General features: G+C 42.1%; 2 protein-coding genes across 3 annotated transcripts in view; both read right to left on the bottom strand.

The window, feature by feature from the left end:
* Positions 1–11,180, bottom strand: part of LOC111222584 (synaptic vesicle glycoprotein 2A-like) — a 44,596-nt gene extending 33,416 nt beyond the window's left edge. The window contains exon 1 of one of the 2 annotated variants that reach the window (XM_022746374.1): positions 11,039–11,180. The gene's annotated coding sequence lies outside the window, so the exon portion shown is untranslated. The remainder of the gene's footprint in view (positions 1–11,038) is intronic. The other variant, XM_022746376.1, reaches the window with a different exon arrangement.
* Positions 11,181–14,587: 3,407 nt separating this feature from the next.
* LOC111222598 (radical S-adenosyl methionine domain-containing protein 2-like) lies at positions 14,588–18,574 on the bottom strand. Its single transcript, XM_022746390.1, has 6 exons — positions 18,078–18,574; positions 16,905–17,066; positions 16,532–16,767; positions 16,285–16,434; positions 15,856–15,888; positions 14,588–15,597 (listed from the first exon to the last, which is right to left on the bottom strand). The coding sequence occupies exons 1-6, from the start codon at positions 18,382–18,384 to the stop codon at positions 15,433–15,435; spliced, it is 1,053 nt and encodes a 350-aa protein (XP_022602111.1). The 5' UTR covers positions 18,385–18,574; the 3' UTR covers positions 14,588–15,432.
* Positions 18,575–19,424: the final 850 nt, after the last annotated feature.

The following is a 19,424-nucleotide window of genomic DNA, read 5'->3' as shown; positions in this document are numbered from 1 at the left end:
TCATTTATTTACCTTCTAGAGGAGCACAGGAGATTTCCAGCTGCCACTGAAGGAGTTATAACCACATTAGTCCGACTCTGACAAGACAGTTCTTTCAACACCAGCGCACAATCACCACTTAGCATTTACCAGTCACCCTTTACTGCACTGTTAAAACGAACATTACGAGCATCTGCTAAACTGAGCTGTTCAAAATAGATTTCCTCCTCTACATCAGGCCTTGGCACTCCATGATAGCAGAAGGACATTTTATTTAGTGCAAATACAAGACCCATTTAGCAGTGGACAGTTCTTGGCAGGGAAAAAGACAAGTGGTTACTGGCACAAAGAAGATGGATGGGGGAGAAGAAACCAATCGACAGTTCATATACACCACCACGACCGTCGCCCTCAAACCTCTCGACTCACTGAAACCACTTTCTGAATAAACTATCTTTGATGAAATTCCATCACACTCACAACTCGATTTATTTTCTTGACAGCATGAGCTAGACACAGTTAATATCTTTTCTTCTGCTTTCTCCCCCCCCCCCCACGCCCAAAGCCCTGTGCCACAGTTTATCACTAAACTTGACTATTATCTGATGTTTTCACATGACAAACACATGGCAACTCTGTGTCCACTTTGTTTTTGTCACGTAACCTTTTGTGTAATCACATTATTCATGTCCAAATTATTTTAAAGAGAGAGACTGTTGCACCTTTGAGTCACTTCCTGCACCTACCTAATTTTAGCTCATTATGTGCTGGTGGAGATATGTGGAGATACTGTATGTGCACGGTGTGTGGCAATAAACTATAGGTGCCAAACTACCAGAGGCCAAGATGTCTCAGCATCTAAAAGAGCCAAGAAAATAACACTGTGATTAAGGTTTGGGCACCAAAACTACTTTGAGGTTTAAGGGAAATATGGTGGTGTGGGTTAAAATGAGTACTTTGTTAACATTAGGGGGGCCTCCATCATACTGTTACAATAATAAACACACGGTTATGGAACGATAGTGGTCATGCTGTCAGTTGGAAACAGGAAACAGATAGCAATCAATAGTCCAAGCTCCGTGCTCCTCCCTACACAGATTTTGTCACTAGAGCATCACTTGACTTCCTCCTTTGCTCCAGTCGTAATGACTAGAGGGCTTTGTCACCTAAACACAAACATATGTTGCTTTGAGGCACTTGCGGAAACAACTGATGCTGTTTCTTGTCTTGGGAGGACAGTGTGTGAACGTAATGGTCAGTATTTTATCATCTGTGCATCATCTAATACCATATTAAGACATAAAAGAGTTACGTTAAAGCCACACTGCTCTATTCTTATGGCACCAATGTGTCAAATGACTACGTGTACGAGAAAGGTGTCGCTTGTAATGACAAACCCAAGGGGAATTATCTCCCAACTCTATAGTTCCTTTCAGCTCTATTAAGCTTTATAACATCTTTCCAGCTCATTGTTCTGGTTTTACAGCCCGCAACTTGCCCGCAGCAAGATTCAGTCTGAGCGCTCTCATCCAGCTCCAGGCAGCTGTTTTCATTTAAAAAGCACCAATAAACCAGCTGTTATCTACCTGCTTAGCACCAAACAGCAGACAAAGCTAGTGACTAGCTGGGGAACACAGTGGAGCATTTAGCAGCTGAAGAGCCACACATTTCCTGCAGCAGTTGGCAGAGACCAAAACACAGCTAAAAGAGAGTGAATATTGGACTTGTATTCTTTGGGTAGCCAGAAACATAACTCCAAGTAAACACTGAAGTTAATCCACGAAGAGAAGATGAGACGAGCAGCAACAGCCTCTAAAAGGGAACAATGGGGGATTTTGGACAGCGTGGTATTGATCTTGAGAAACACAAAGACTCCGTTCACACCTGCCATTAAAATGAATCTCGCCTGATATTAATATATGTCTCCGGTCCATAATGAGATCTGATCTCGTTTGAAAAAGATAGAGGAAGAACAGAAGAGGCTGATAGCCATCTGTGGAGCTTTGCTATTGTGTTTGCTTGCTTGGCTAATGGCTGCTAGCTGCTTAGCTGCTACCTTGCTGGTTTGAAACAGTCACATGCGATTACGTATTTCCGCCCAGCTAGTTGTCATATGTGGATTGACAACACAATTGCATTCACTCTTGTGTTGAGTGTGGGTCACAATGGATCACAATCTGTTCTCAACGCATCTTGGGTGAGGCGATTAGGGGCATCTGGACTATGATTTCATTCATGTTGTTACAATCAGATGTGATAATCACTGGTGCCTCTGAAAGGTGAAACAGCCTTTTGAAATATTTGAAATATCTTCAGCTCTCAGCGCACCGACACAGATTATTTTTTTCCCTGTGAACACGTCACGTCACAGACAGACGACTTTCCCGTTGTGCACGTGCAGGCAGGTTGGAACCGCAGCTGGAGGGGCAGCAGCAGCGGGAGCGGAGCAGTTTGTGGAAATAAAAACCAGGATCAAACAGAAGTAAACGCATCCGTTTAGAGATGCATCCAATTAGCAGCCCCTCGTTTTCCCGCCAGGATGAGTCATTCCTGTCTCCAAATATAACCTCAGCTTTCATCGCCACGCAGATTAACACAACTTCACACTTGTACACGTTTACACACAGAGACACACAATTTTCATTATTGATTAATGATAAATATATCCAATGAAAAATGTCTGGTTTCCCAGAATCCAAGGTGATGTCTTGACCTGTCATGTTTTGTCCAACCAAAAGTTCAGAACCTAAGAATATTCAGTTTCCAATCATAGACGACTAAGGAAACCAGCAGATATTCAAATTGACCCAAAATAAATTGATTACCAAAACAGTTGCATATTAATTTTCAATTTCAAACTGACAAATTCATTAGTCGACTAATTGTTGTAGGTTCTCTCAATTATGGCTGCAATTAATGATTATTTTCACTCAGTAAGCTGCTGATTATTTTCTTGGTTAAACATTTAGTGAGTAAAATGTTAAATTGACTGACTAACACTATAAACCCAAAGATGTTCAGTTTATTATGACTTGAGAGAAGAAGATTTAGGAGCTGGATTCAATTAAGAAAAAAATCTGAATTTAATCAATCAGATATAATCAGACTCAAACAGTGAAGTAAGGCTGTGCAGTTGAAATTTATAAGAATGTTTTTCCAATTTCAATATAGTATAAGATGATATGGCAAATATATGCAAAAACACAAAATAATGAAATTATGTGAAAAAAAAAACATGAACTGTGGTCCAACCCTATTATAATTACAATCTGCTTGGAATGATTCAATTCATGTTTGCAGCTGCAGCTCCACGGAAAGTGAATAAATACTAATAATTAATGATCACCCAGCCTAACAGCAAAAACTGTGTCTATGATGTAGTTTTTGTGTTACTGCTCCAGTCTTTGCTCCACTCTCATTTACACACTGAATTAAATCCTGATGCTCATTGGACGGCACCGATGCTGCAGTTAGCAAGATGGGAGTGAGCGATGACACATATCGCACGAGGATGTGTGTGCTACGGTGGAAAAGAAGTGCATGTGCAAGAAAGACGGAGATTACTGTAATGCAGCATATGTGTGCGTCTGTGTGCGTCTGTGTGCGTGTGTGTGCGTGTGTGTGCGTGTGTGTGTGTGTGTGTGTGTGTCTGTGTGCGTCTGTGTGTGTGTGTGTGTGTGTGTGTGTGGTGTGTGTGTGTGTGTGGTGTGTGTGTGTGTGTGTGTGTGTGTGTGTGTGTGTGTGTGTGTGTGTGTGTGTAAAAGAGAGAGAGAGAGTGAGGTGGGAAGGATCAGGTCAGTGGTGGATCCTCCGAGATGCGGATGGCTGGTAATGCCGTGCAGCGCTGAAGTCATTTCTCTTGACATCTTTGATTCCTGGCTGATGACGCACGCAGTGAATTTTCTCCTCTGATTGATTGTCCCAGAGGCTCAAGCACAATCCTGATCAAGACGACATGATGACAGACAGAAAAAAAAAAAGATGTGTGGAGAAGACGGGGAAGCTGAAGAAAATATGATGAGATCATTCCTGAAACACTACATATCCATATCCATATTTACAAAACAAAAAAATCACACATAATCAGCTTAAGATTTATATATCACTCAGTAGCTATCAAATTATTTAGTGTCTTTCAGAAAAACAGGCTGAACTTCATGTTACAAATTACATTCAAAATCCATGTTTTTAATGGATTGAGTAAGTGACTGAGGTTTTCTAAAAATCACTGTTGACATGTCGTTTTAGAATAAAACTCTTCAGATAGTTTCTTAGCAACTATCATTATGGTGAGAGATGAAGTCCTTTCTGAAATCAACAACAGTAAAACTACTGGAGTTAGACTTTAACAGCGGTGTTGTTAACAGTTAACAGCAGTGACGCCAGCTTCACAGATTACCTGGGGGCGTTTTTAATTGTTACTCCTCACAACCCACAGAGATGCACATAAAACCCTCCCGAAGCACACAGAAGTCAATAAGAGCCCGGCTGTGTGTGTTCACGCTCACTCCACTGATAGCTCAGTTGGAGAGTCTCTTCTGTCTCATGAGTGTAACGGGAGCGCGGCATCCTGGGTCGGGTCAGGCACGGCCCACGCGCCTGCTCTGTTTGAAGATGTCCCCCCACAAGACTCAGTCAACAAACACCCACGCTCAGTGCAAAAGCACACCGTCCGCTGCCATGACGGGCTCAGACCACAGGAGGAGATTACTTCCAGCCGTATGTTCGTTTCCCATCAGCTCGCCAAAGTGGAAAAAGGGGAGACGAGGCAGCTGATTGTCTTCAAATGAAACATTAAGTGTAGGAGGATGTACAGACTACTGAGCAGTAGGAAACAAGCTGTATAAACTGCTGGCAGAGTCTCTGTGATAAACTATAGATATTCCACTTGCTGTATATGAAGTTCATAGAAGCCTTTACATCATGTTTTACAGTAAATACCTGGCGTCTGAAGCTTTTTAGCCGTGACACAACTACTGGATGTTTTGCTGAGAGTTTTGTGTCAGGTATCATTGGTCCCCAGAGGATGAATCCTACCGGCTTTCACTTTTGCACCATCATGAGGTTTTGTGTCTCAAGAAGTGTTGGATTGCCATGACATTTGGTTCAGACCTCCATGTTCCCCTCAGGATGAATTATAAGAACTTGGTGATGGTGATACTCTGACTTTCACTATAGCACCATCATTCAGTCAAATTATCTAATTTGAGTTTGAATTTTCGAGTCAAATGTCAAATATGAATCCAAATTAAAATATTTGTATGAGCATTTAAAGTTTTAATGTCAGGATAGTCAGAGACAATAGTGCATGTGGAGAATAAGACTAGGCATACCTCAACATCATGCTCACATTAGCGTTTAGCTCATAACACCACCGTGTCAAACTACATCAAGAGGAACCTCAAGAATAATGTCTCGGTAGAAGTCACACTCCCGCATTAAAAGTGTCAGAATATTGATAAGTGTAATGTGGAGGGAAATGCTGTGCAGTAATTACATGAAAAGTATTTTTGCCAAGCCATAATTAGGGCTCCATTTTACTAAATTAAAAGATTCAATACCTCAAAATATTTAATTATATACTTTATATAAATTAGCATAATCTCCTCTTCAGAGCTTTGTGTGTACAGCCTTCTTTTTATAAAAACATACTCATTTTGAAAAATTAGCTTTCTTTGGTAGAATGATTATTGGCTCTGCACCCTGCATGTCTGAGGGGTCAGATGTTAAATCAATATTAACCCTTAATCACACTCATCAAAATAATATAATGTAATGGTTTAGAAATGTCGCCTCCACTGGTGAAGTCATTGAAATGTCCTCTAGGCTGGGTGACGTGGGAAGGACAGACACACACATACAGTATATACTGGCTTTGACTCATCATCCTGCCCCAGCCAAAGCCTCTTGTGGTAACTCTGAATTTCACCCATCCACCAACATTTTTCCTCCATCCTCATCCATCATTTTTCTATCAGCTACTCTGGTCTGAGCTTCCAGCGGAGTCCTGCTGAGGCGAGCGCGAAGGATCCATCAATTATTCATGTCTTGTTTTCTGGCCACAAGGACAGAGGTGGCAGAGTCGCCTCGTCCCTCAGCGGTGATGTATCGGTGCGATAAAAGCCTCTCACAGAGAGCCTCGGTCCAGCTCCCGCTCATCTGCACCAACCACAGCGTGACATCTGCACACAGTCACACGGGGAGTGACAGTTCAGTTCAGCTGCACCGTGTTCCTGCATGGCTTCAGGCCCATTCATGCTAAGGACATATCAGCAGCCTGAGAGGGGGTATGATGATTGGTTGTTAGGCTTACTGGGTCATATCTCCAGCCCGACACTGGGCTGTGCATGCACAAGTCTCCTTTGGGAGAAACTGCAGGCTAACATGAGTCACGTCATTGTTCCCCCGCTCGGGCTCTCAGTGTGCACTGTCACCCTGGTGGCACCAAGGCGGCTAGCAACACCATGTCAAACACAGTGACGTCAGCTCTCTGCATCCATTTTGGCTTTGCTCACTGCAAAATGGACTGAAGAGGAGTCAGACTGAGGGCAGATCAAAACCTGCAGCACTGTAGATTAAAACATAGCATTACAGCTGTGTGTGTGTAACCTGTGGGGTTTCACAGCAGCTCACAGTAGTCTTAGTTCATTAGCATTCTCCACTGGTGTAATGCCTTTACTAGTTAATTGTATTGCGAGCTGCAGTGAAAATGTCTTTCTCTCTACCTGAAGGTGTGTTTGTTAGAAAATGACCGACCTGCTGAGAACTGACAAATTATAAATATGAAACGAACTAAACTCATCATGAAAATGTGACAAATTAAGAATTGCCAACACAATCACATCAGGTAATGAAGTCAGCTATAGAAGAAACATAATTAGACAGTGTTATCTGTCTTGAGACGAAGAGTGAGAAGCTGTACTTAGGCACTGCAGTGCTTTGGTGTTTCGCAGGTACAATGTTTATCATGTTCACCATCTTATTATGCATATTAGCATGCTACCATTTGCTAATTAGCACCAAATACAAAGTACAGCTGAGGCTGATGGGGTGGATATCATTAGTTTTGCTTGTGCAAATTCAAATTTTGACCCAATGATGCTGCTATAGGGAAACCAATTCATCCTGAGACAAATGTGTCTGTACCAAACTCCATGGCAATCCATCCCATAGTTATCAAGGTATCTCACTGGACACCACAAATGTGAACCTTATGGTGGCTCTGGGAAAAGTTAGAGGATCACCAACGTCATCATGTGGGAGCCATGAAGGTCTGTACCAAATTCAATTTATCGTGTAGATGCTGTTGAGATATTTTAATGGATGAATCATGGAGAGAGGACATGAAACTATGGAGACATCATTACCAGAGCACTTTGCAGATGCTCCTCTGCAGCATTTCTCTCAGTGAACAACGGCTGTAATGTTTTTTCTCATTTTTTTATGGTTGTGTGAATTAGATTGTTGCCACTACAAGCTTTGCTCTTGCGTCCCTGTGCATCGAAGCTGTTTGTGTTTCTGCTGGAGCTGCGGTGTGTGTGTGTGTTTACTGTGTGAAGTTCAATCTACTGAACACTATTCTTTAAAGAGGGGGTGTTTTATTTTACAGGTCCCGTAATTGTCTAATAGAGGGTTCTAATTGCTTGGAAGATAGAGACAATTTTCAGAGACAGTACAAAAGGAGTGGTTTGACATTTTAGGAAAAACCCTTATTCCATTTTTTTGCTCAAAGTTAGATGAAAGGATCAGTACTGCTCTCATGTCTTTGCGATAGGAGCTGGAGGATGCAGGTAATTAGCTTAGCCTAGCATAAAGACTGGCAGGGGAAACGGCTCTGTCTAAAGTCTGAAAATACATCTGAAGGTCAGACCTGTAAAACTCACCAATTATCACATTGTATCCTATTTGATTCATCCACACTCGAATAGAAATGTAAAAATGACAATCTCCTTATTTGTAGAACTGAATATTTTCCCATAATTCACAACTATACAGGAAGATTAAACATCAAATTAATCAGAGGTTCTAGCTGAACACTTTCCATTTGCCCAGTAATTAGTACCAAATTACATGGTCCAGAAAACTTTCAAGAAATAAGTTCCTTTGTATAAAATTCAAAGTATTAGGAAAGTCTGGCACGTGTAAAATAAATCTTTATTATCCCTGATGATTTGTTCCATAAGTGCAGTAGCTTTTAATTAAGATACCGATGTCACCACTATAAACACAAGCTAAGCCCACAGCCAGTGAATGTTTATCATATGCATTAGTTTACAAAAGCAGACGAGGTAGCCAGACACCTCTTCCGGCTTATTTTGTAAGAAAAAAAATGCACTGTCACTTGTTAATGGAGAGTTATGTGCTTGACACTAATCGCTGCTTCGCATCCTCCACCCCACCCCATCTGGAGAGGAGGGAAAAGGCCATCAATTATCGCTTGTGCTCACAGAAAATCTTTAGCAGAGAGGAAGATTTCAGCAGGAGCAGCATCACAAGCCAAACAAGGAGATCTGTCTAGAAAAACGATACGCTGCTAATGAACCAGTGTTCCTTGAAGCACAGGTATAAATGCTGAAACGACTGTGCTAATTGCTGATCTTGACAACACCTTGACAGGGTAGTCAAGATGGTAAGCTGTGCTCTACTGCGCTGCAGTATTGTTTTTTTAAGCTCTTATGCTAATATATCCAGCACCATTCCTCCCAGCTGCAGCGAGAGGCGAGTTGTAACTTGTGACAGGGCTAATCTCTGCGGGCAGACCGGAGCACGGCCCAATCAGCAGGGGTAGCAGGCAGAAAATGACAACACCAAACAGAGCAGCTCCCTTGGCTCCTCCTGGTTTCAAGTGGAGCTCCTGCGTGTGAAGCTGTGTGAGCAGTGCTTTAAATGGGGATGTCAGCCCCGTCTGCAACAAAGACATCGAGTCACACTGCTTTTGTTGTGCTGTGTGGTGTTGAGTGACGGCTCAATTATGAAAGATCTTAATAAATAAATCAACACGTTGTTAATCCTGTTCCAGAGTCAGACTGTAGAAAAACATGGACACACATCAGGGATTAGGGCAGCATCCGGGGATCATTTTCATTATCAATTCATTTGATTATTTTTTCAATTAATCATTTTGTCTGTAAAATGTCAAAAAATTGAAAAAAATTTCTCACAGCCAAGGAGATGCAACATTTGTCTCATTCAGCCAAACCGCAAAGATATTCAGTTTTCTGTCACATATGAGAAAGAAACGCATCTGATCATCACACGTGAGAAGGCGGAGCCTGCAAATATTTGGCATTTTGTCTGAAAAATTGCTTCAGCAACTAATTGATTATCAAAATAACTGTCGATTTATGTTCTGTCAATCAACTATTCAATTAATGAACTAATCATTGCACCTCTAAAAGGGGCTTTCTGGAGGTTGGATCTGGGTTTGCAGCGTGTAGCAATCTTTGTCAGATACTGAACACATACACACCATGACTACATCCAACTCAACCAGGACTCACACTGAAAGTCTCTAATAAATTGTTAGGAAGGTCTTTAGTTTGAATCCAGTGGCTGGTTGGTTTTTCTCCCTCAGGCTCAGCAGAGCTTCACACAGGTGTAGAAGATGCTTTGACGGATGGAAACATGACCGGCCCTGCATGAACTCTACTGGTGATCACTGGGTGTCAAATGCATCCAAAGTCTCTTAGAGATCCAGTCACAACCACTAATTCAAAGCAAGAAGAAAATAAAAATCATCAATGGGATGATGACTGTGGACTACTTTTAAGAGGAGCTGTTATACTGTATGTCAAAGTAAATGTGTCACCAAAGCTCTTATTACAGCCTGACAGAGACTAATTAAGGGGCTGAAGTCGGAGTCAGATGTTGAGTCGTACAATCACAAACTATAAATCATATTAAAAAAAGAGGGCTGCACGGTGTCCTGCAGCTTTGCCACAGTAGCTGCTCCCCTCACTGCCACCTATCATGTGGGGTGGGTGCACACACAGCTGGGAAGCTGACTGAGCTGCAGTGATGGCTGCCACAGGGACAACACATCAGACATGTAAAGTTGTAAAACGCACCGTCTTCTACGCACAGAACTGACCATAAATCCCATAATACCAACAGCTAAGTCCTTATTCCTCTTTCGACCCAGAGTTTAAAACATCCAAAAAGGTCACACACACACACACACACACACACACACACAGTTTCAAACAACAGCCCTCTCAGGGCAAAGTCGTTTCAGCACCACTCACATAAACCACCGCAAAGCGACACCACAGAGGAAAGCAGGGAAAATGCTCATCACTCTTTCTCCGTCACATTCTCCCCGCTGGGTTTCTACAAGGTCATTGCGGCGCACGACACAGGACAGGACAGGACACCCCAGCTACATACTGCACGTTGCAGCCTGTCCTGATGTTGTGCAAATCAAATGTAAACGCACATAAACAGGAAAACTTTTTTTATAATATAAAGAAAAAGTGCGGTTAAGGCAGAACTAGATTTATTTCCGCGTACTGAAGTGGAGAAAAGGGGAGATGACGGAGAGAGACAAGGACATCGCTGCCAAAAACCATCACCAAATAGACAAAGCTGGATCGATGATGGGAAGCTGTTCGTATGAAGTGTTAAAATACATTAAGACATAACCCTCGTAACCTCCTGCCTTCCCCTCTGCGCCTCCTCCACAGCGCTGAGATGGATGATGTTGATCTCTCTTAACGCACAAGACCTCCCAGCAAGAACAAGAGAGGGGCGCAATTCGCACCAAAAACCGCAGTCGGAAATCTTCAAATCCTGTCTGATTGTAATATCTCTAATTAATAATCAATTCCCTTCCCTTCGGGTACAGGTTTAGGGGTCATTGCGTTGCGCAGCAAAGGCCTATAAACTGGTTTTTAGTCATAAATAAATATGGAGTTGTATCATAAACACGCGGAAATCTTCCCAAATGTCACCCCTGCTCCTGCATGCACGGTTGAAAACGGGCACGGCAGCGGAAATCAATGCATTAAAAGGGAGGTAAAGACTGAATTGCACATTGAAAGAACATGATTCATCTACTTACCTTTCGGAGGGAAGGTCAGCGCGTTTCAGGGTGAACGGAATTCGCTTTTCTTTTTCTTTTTTTGCTGTGCAGGGAGTCACCCCGAGTACTTGAAGCAAAAAGGTCCTGTGTGCTCCTGTGATGTGCACTGACGTAGTAGCAGAGCTGCGCTCTCCTCCCCTCCTCCGCCCCCTTCACTTACTACACACCATCCTTCTCTGATGGAGACACCGCCCCCTCCTCCTCCTCCTCCTCCTCCACTCCCATCCCTCTTCTAGCAGACACCATTCCTGTGAGAAAGAGGAGGGGGGTTTGCTGGTTTGCAGGAAACGGTGAAGGTGATTTATTTTTCTCCGGGGTGATTCGGCCACAGGTGAGTCTGAATATTAGAAGGTCACACTTTACATGGGAAGCGCACAGGCAGGTGGAGAATGGGCTCTGTGCGCTCATGCTCAGTGGGTCTCGGTTAGACCGTCATTTGCTCCATATGCACCAAATGGTTGGTGCAGTGAACTGTGCAAGACGCGCCTCTCCCTGCACGTGCTTGGGCTCGTGCCTCTAATTGGCCTTGTTAGAAAAAAAAACACAAGGATGCCCCTGGTGGAAAACAACAGAAACCCTGTCCTATTCATTTTTCAAGGATGTGATAAATAATATCAGTGCAGTGTTATAGTGATATACGAGACAAACATATATTCTGCAGTTAATCCTATACAGTAACAGTTTGTACACTTGCCTCTCAGACTTTGAGTGTATGACAGTCTGATTAGGTCCAGCCCGTTTGATCTAAATACATGTTATCCTCTTGACTGTGTATTTTGTTTAACATGGGCAGAGCAGGACTTCCAGCAGCACTTGCATCAACTTGAATGGCGATGGGAAGAAGTGTTGAGGGACCAGAACAGGTCCTCTTCACTGCAGACATTTTCACCTGTCGTATAGAAGGAGAAGGAGAGGTGTAAACAATAACATTAATGATGACTTTGTTCTATTCAAATGTCCCATTAGGTAATGACAGTGTGACCGAGCGTGCACAACGTCAGGACCCTGAAACTGAGGAAGCTAAATGGAATTCAGCCATCATTAATTTTATCATCTAGACCTGTGCTCTTTCAGCTCTGTGATGTGATGTTGAAAAAGGCCCAGTTCATGAGGTGGATTTATTTCAGGCTGTGGCCTTCATCAATACTTAAAAAAAAAGCCCCCCCTCAGATGAAAATCAAGTTTCAAACCTTATTAACATCCATATGATGTTTTTATATAATACAAGACATCACGAGCGAAATACTCAGTCAACACCATGACTCAGGCAGGGGTCTCAGGCAGAGGGTGGCAGATTAAACCTGAGACCTTGTCAGCACAGAGATCAAGACTCAGCATTAGCCCAACCACTACCAGCGTGTCAACCTGGCGCAGGCAGCGGTGGTGGGCGGGGCACAAGGCCTGATCCAAAATTTCTCTATGAGGAAGTAAGTGTAGGTGTGATTCCAGCATGTTTTCCTTTTTTTTTTTCTCTCTCGCTTTTTATGTGGGAAAAACACATTAAACACAATATCAATATTAAGCAGAGCATTTTTCCATAGTTTAAAACATGTCTGAAGGGAACTTGTTTTTTCGCCACCTGGGGTCAAACACAACCTCGACAATAGAATATAAAAACCAGTTAACTGACAAATCCTCAGTCATGCATCCTGTAAATAAACAAATGCTTCTCTATTTCCTCTAAGGAAATTGTTATTCCCGCCTCTGACTGATCTAAAACCTCATTCATGGTAACATACAGTATGTGGGTAACACTGTGCCTTCAGCATTTCAGGTCTTTCAGTCAGAGCTCCATTGACGCTCCAGCTGTCGTCTGATTGTCATCAGGAGCAGGCAGATCAGATGAGGCCTGTCATCTCGCTTTAGGCTTTCAGCTGCCTTTGTCTGCTTGAATCAGCTATTGATCAGCTGGCCCTAAAGGGCTGCTATCTGTGGGCAGCAGTTCCTCCACCCTCTGTCCTGCTCAGTCTGATAGTGAGGAACCCGTGTGAGTGTTAAAGTGACAACGTGGCACATTATCGGTAGTGGAAAGTCTCATTTGCTTCTCCATGTTCCCCAAACGACAGCGGCAACATCACTGTAATGTTTTTCACTGGAGGATGGACCCCTCCACAAAGCAACACCTGCAATGACACAGCCGAGTTTATATTGACAGTATTAAACACTAGAGGTTGTCTGATGGTGTATTCTTCTTATTTGTGTTGACACCTTTCCACATATTTCAAGCAGATCATTGAATTCGTTTCCATATTGCGCCAAATTCAGCATCAAAAACATCAAAATATTGCTGGTGCTGCCATGTGTGTTTTACCTCTGTCGCTGCTGGAAAATGACTGAAGTCAGCCAAGCTAGCAGCTCTGAGGGCTGTACTTCAGCACAGCGGTACTTTGAATGCTAACATTACCATGCCAATATGCTCACAGTCACAATGCTAACATGCAGATGTAATTATGTGTTTGCATGCATACATTTGTTAATTATCACTAAACACTAAGAACAGCAGAGGTTGGTGTACTGAAGTACAGTATGAAAGTCAGATGCACACATGAACACACACTCCAGTTTTCTTAACATTCAACCCCACCACATACTAAAGGGCACACGCCCTCCTGTACGGGCACTGTAACAAACTCTTTAACATGAATGAACCAATCATCATGTGTCATTTCCTACAGAGGAGACGGAAAGAAAGAGGTGAAGAGAGAGAGAGGAGAGGAGGAACCCGCTGGTAATATGACAGGGGAGATAAACACAGCTACGCACTTTTCCCTGCAGCAGCCGGCAGCTGGCCTGGATGAAGCCCTGACACACCCGATTATCATCTCAACAAAGTGAAATATACCTTCAGAGAGTAACTGCAGCTCCACAGTGAACGCCACACGTGTGTGTGTGTGTGTGTGTGTGTGTGTGTGTGTGAGAGTCTGCAGCTTTTGTCTCTATTTGTTGTTTTCTTTAACTGCCCTAACAAAACGCTCCTGCGTAGTTGACACACAATTTAATTTCCAAACGTGATCAAATTTCCTGCGCACAATAACGTAGTAAGGGACAGTTTAATGATGTGCTTCCGCCAGCTCTTATCTGCAGTTGTAAATGCTGTAATGAATTGTAGTAGCAAGCGCAGGCCTTATATAAAACTGCACAGGTACGTGTGTTGAGCAGTTGAATTAAGGTTTTCTATGTAACTGACTTTGTGTCCCTTTTTAATCCTTCAGTATTAACCATGATGCAACATGATTCATTAACCTTCACAAAGCATCTACTATCAGTACGTACAGACAGTAATGTCCCTGCAGGATAGATTGTGTTGGCTGTAACTGTTTATGACAGTCAGCTGGCTGTGAGGTTTATAATAACTTAACTTTAATGGTATCAATGTAAATTTTGTCATTAAAGCAGAAAGTAATGCTGAAATGTTTGGGTCTCTTGAACTTTGGGGAAAATACTTGTCGCCACCTGGTGGTCACTACAGGTAACACGGTACAAATGTCAATTGCTATTTCTCATTGAAGTACTCTTTAATAAAACTAAAAAAAAAAAAAAACTTTAGAACTGCTCCGTTTGACAGTTATCACATTTTACAAATATCAATCAAAGTTTCTTCATTTAAACACAGTGTACTCATATATCATCATTTTTACTCCTGCTGCCACTCATTGAGTAGAAATGAGTTACGAATTACACCTTGTGGGATCTTATCGTCTGAATTAGAGCTGTTGTTTTCTTTTATCAATCCAAGACACTGTAGCTTCCTGTCTGCTATCTTTACCAAGACACTGTTGATTAGGAACATATAGGCTCTTTGATGCACACTGAAACTACTTCTTAACTAAAGCACACACACACACTGGAAAATTTATATATGTGATATATACAGTATATAGGAGCCTCTGGCATCGAACCACATCAGAGAGTCTCTCACTGATACCATTGGCCTGTAAATCACCATGATGGAAGATCATGAGTTTATTGTTTTTGCGATAATTTAGAGTGTAAAATAAAAATAAAAAAAAGATAAAATACTTTTAAACATTTTTTTAATGTAAAATATTTGTAATTAAATTCAGTTTTTATTTGTATAGCACCAAATCTTAATAAACATTATCTAAAGGCACTTTACTGGGTAAGATGAAGACCTTCCAATATTATAGAAAATGATATTTGGTCACAAGCTTCCATATTTGCAGTGCAAGGAAACAACAATGTTAATTAAATGGGAAGGTGTAAAAACTATTTTGTCTCTTATGGGTTTTTCTCAAGCGGTGTGGTAAGTTCTGAAAGTCACAGACATAAATAAAGATAAAAGTATTCACCCTTACAAATTACCAGTGCAGTCACTCAGCAAAGGCAAATCAAAATAGTTGAATAGCAGAATTTCACCAGTCCAGCTTCATGTCAGCTTTGCTCCACACATATTTCCCTCCTCTCTGCAGAAACATCTTTTCATCGAAGCCGCTAAAGCAAATGGCGTTTTTTACACCAACATCAAGGATGGACTTGGACGGGTCCTTCCTTCCCTCTCGACAGTCCAGGAAGCGCATCTGAAAAATGAGGAAAGGGTCAATCAGTTTGGGGGTTTCACATTCTAATAAGATAGATCAGGTGAGGTAAATTACCCATGTACTCTATTCACCTCCATTCAAACAGTCATCGTTTAATGATTTCTAACTGCCTCAAACTTGGAGTGCTTTTACTTCTATACTTAAAATAATTTTTTAACAAAATAAAAACTAACTCTGGAAAAAGTTACACTAACTAAGGTGAGATGCATGTGGCCTGGAACAAGTTTGAGTACTTACGTATTCATCCAGGATTAGGTAGGAGTTCCTCATCTGCGAAGACCAAGTACATAAATTAACACGTTGCTTTTCGAAGCCTGTTTTTTAATCCCAACATTGTCACACTGTTCATGCACACAACTGTACATGTCACCAGCACTGCTGATGTTGCTCCACTGACAGCAAACCTTTATTTTGACATTTAACAGTTCACTGTGGTAGAAGATAATCCCCTTTTCATTCACATCACTTTTTTACTGTCTGTGCACTTGATGTGTATTCAATCTATACAAACTCATTTTCAGTAATTAACAGAGATTTTGCTGAGATTGAACTTGCCTAATTCCGGCCACTACTTTATATCACGGGGTGTCAAAGGTTCAGATGTAAGAAGCTTACTCTGTGCATTTAAACATATCATACTTGTTGCCACTGTTTGGAGTCTCATACCTTCTCATTGGACTCAGGGACAAGGCAGGAGACGCTGCTGTGAGTGTCCAGAAACTCCTGAAACTGCTGGTCGCTGATGACGAACCTCTCTGCCTCTCTCAGGGCCACCTCTCCTGCATTCTCCCCATCAATCAGCAGACACTGGAACACCTGTGCACAGCGGACAATGAAGATGAGGATGAGGATGAGCGTATGTGCGATGACACAGACACACACTTAACGCATGCTCTCCCCATTCTGTCGTCACCTTCCAGCGGACCGGGTTGAGCTCGACGATGTGCTCCGTCATGTCCTCATCAACGTTGAAGGTGTTGATGACCGAGTTGATCTTGAACGCCACTTTGTACTGCTGGCACCAGCTGCGAATCCTGTAGAGGTTGTCGAGGTGGCTCTTCCTCCCTGAGCCCTGAGTTCTGCCAATCAGCTGATTGGTTGCTTCATCAAAACTGTCACAGGAGATGGCCAAGATGTCCAGATCGTCACCCTGTGGGGGGGGGGGGGGGGGGGCACTCAATATTTTGCATAACATTTGCATTGCTCCCAAATAAAGGAAAAGGGAAGAGAAAAAAGGAAAAATAATGTATGTAATAATGAATGTGTCTGAATCAGTTGACACTTACCATATGTCTGGAACCATTTTTCTTTGATCATACTTCCATTGCTGATGATGCTGACACTGGGGAGCTGCAGGTCCTGTTTACAGTACTGAACTAATCTCCCCAGGAAATCTCCCTTGTCGTGCAAGAAAGGCTCTCCTCCAGAGAAGTTGATCTTTTCCATACCTAATAAGCAAACAGATTATATTTTGACACCATATAAAAGAGCAGAATATATTTTTATTGTTTATTTTTTGTATTATTTTTATTGACACATTTCCATATCAGCATATAAATCACACAACTACACATTCCCACATATTTGCACTCACACATACACCCCAGGGAAGAGAGATATAAGTAAGACTTGAGTGAAGAAGTTTTAGGTGTTATGTGACTTCATTGTTAGTCTTGTCCATGTGGAATAATTAAACACGGATTCATATCAAAGAATGAACTACACTGCAACGTACTCACATGGCAGACCTTTCAACAAGTCCTGTGCACCTGCTCACCGTGCAACACCAGGAAATACTATTTAGTTAATAAGTGACTCCAATAATAAACGCTGTATGTTATCAATCCACTGGCAACGACTCGGCACAATTTTGGCCACAAAAACACAGAGCAACCACCTCACACATCCACAACCAAACGGAATAACATCAAAGCGGAACACAACACTAATAAAACAATGAAAGGGGGAACGTCAACACTTCTATAATTCCGTGCGCTTGGAAATGTCAGAGAGTCGCAGCGATGATTCCCTTGTGTCGCTGCAATACACATATATGGTCAGGTTGACTTTAAAGGATTCAATCGCAGTTTCTTCCGGTCAATAATTGAAGCACAGTGAAGTTGGTGTCTTCCAGTCTTTGAGAATACATGTTTTGTTTGTTTGTTTTTTGTTTTTGTTTTCTGCCAACTGTGTTGTCCATCAACAACACTGTTTGAATGTGAAGGGAGAATTTAAGTGTCCGCTGAGCAACCAAACAGAGCCAAGTCTCAATCAGGAGGAAGAGTCTTCTGGGAGACCCCAGAGAAAAAGGAGTAAAATGTTGACCAGAATGGATAAATAAGTGACAGTCCCAAAGTAAATACAACAATATGCCATTATTTAATTTACATTAATCTCAAATTGGAGACACAGAGAGTCCTCAGACCTTAAGAAGAGAGTATCTGATCTGGTAGATTTACCTGCTTCCTTCAGAAGTCTGAGGCCCCTCTTGGCTTCTTCCAGAGGCAGGACGAAGGATGTTTTTGCAGTGTGGAAACAAAATCCACATTTATAATTACACTTGCGCGTAAAATGATAGTTGACACTCGTTGGAGTCGTTGCATTTTGGACTTTCCTTTCCTCCAATGTCCTGTTTGTTCCCTTGAAGGCTCCTGGTGTCCAGCGCCAAACGATTGAAAAGACGCTCGCAAAGATGTGGTGCAGGGTGCTGATGCAGAGCTGCAGCAGCAGCTTCGGAGACGCCATCAAAGAGAAAAACGACCACATCACACTTATTTGCTCTGATGTTGATGTTGCGTATCAAATAGATATAGCTGCAGGGCTCGCCTTTAACACGGGGGAGGGGAGTCGATCAGCTGAGCCGCCGAAATGTTTCTGTTTACAAACTTTGAAAACGAAACTCAGCCTGGTGTGTGCGTGTGTGCGTGTGTGCGTGCGTGTAGAGCAGACCGCTGTATGTAGGGTGGTGATGATAGCATGTGACCCTCATTATAATCAGTCCACTTTTAAATACACCTTAAGTCAATATACAGATGCAACGGTAATAAGAATTTTACGGAAGGTTTATAGAGTGTGTGTGTGTGTGTGTGTGTGTGTGTGTGTGTGTGTGTGTGTGCAGGTGGGTGGGGGGTTGAGTGGTTATATCTATTAGTAACATGAGATCAGATATAGTATTTGCTAATAGTCGTGAACGCTTTTGATAAACTCCTCATTTTGCAGGTCTTCTGCATGAACCACTTCAGTGTAATTTAATGGCAGTTTTCAGAGCTTTGCTGTTGACATTTTGTTTTCGCTCTATTCCACCTGTTTCCTAATAATAATAATATATTTAATTCTATTTCTTTCTGATTTAATTCCTTCACCCCCATTTGGTCACACCTAGTGTCTGTCCTAACGGTGGCCCTTACCAAAATTATATCAGACACCACGTGACTGTGACACAACCGGCAACATAACTCAAGAAAACATTTGAGGCAAAGTTACGTTTCGCCTGTTTGGCTGCTGCAACTTTCGTTTTTTTCCCCCGCAGCTTCTGTAGCTGATGATGTAACGTGTCGGAGGTGGACGCTGACTCTCCGGTGCCTCTGGCGTTAAAATGGCATGACGTCTCTTCTTCGTCACTCTTTTTTTTATTTTTTAGGGGAGCTGCGTTCATGAAAAGTACAGAGGAGAAGAAGAAGTGACACAGCCTCAATTAACACTTTAACACTTCAACACATTAAAGTATAGGATCCAAATACAAGAGGTGTATTATTATTATTATTTATCATTTATTTATTCTTCTTATTATTATTATTCGGTTTCAG

This window comes from Seriola dumerili, unplaced genomic scaffold (assembly GCF_002260705.1).
Source record: "Seriola dumerili isolate Sdu_G_001 unplaced genomic scaffold, Sdu_1.0 BDQW01000104.1, whole genome shotgun sequence".
In the NCBI taxonomy this organism is placed as follows: Eukaryota; Metazoa; Chordata; class Actinopteri; order Carangiformes; family Carangidae; genus Seriola; species Seriola dumerili.
Note: the sequence above shows the minus strand (reverse complement) of the source record. Positions and strands in the feature narration are given on the sequence as shown.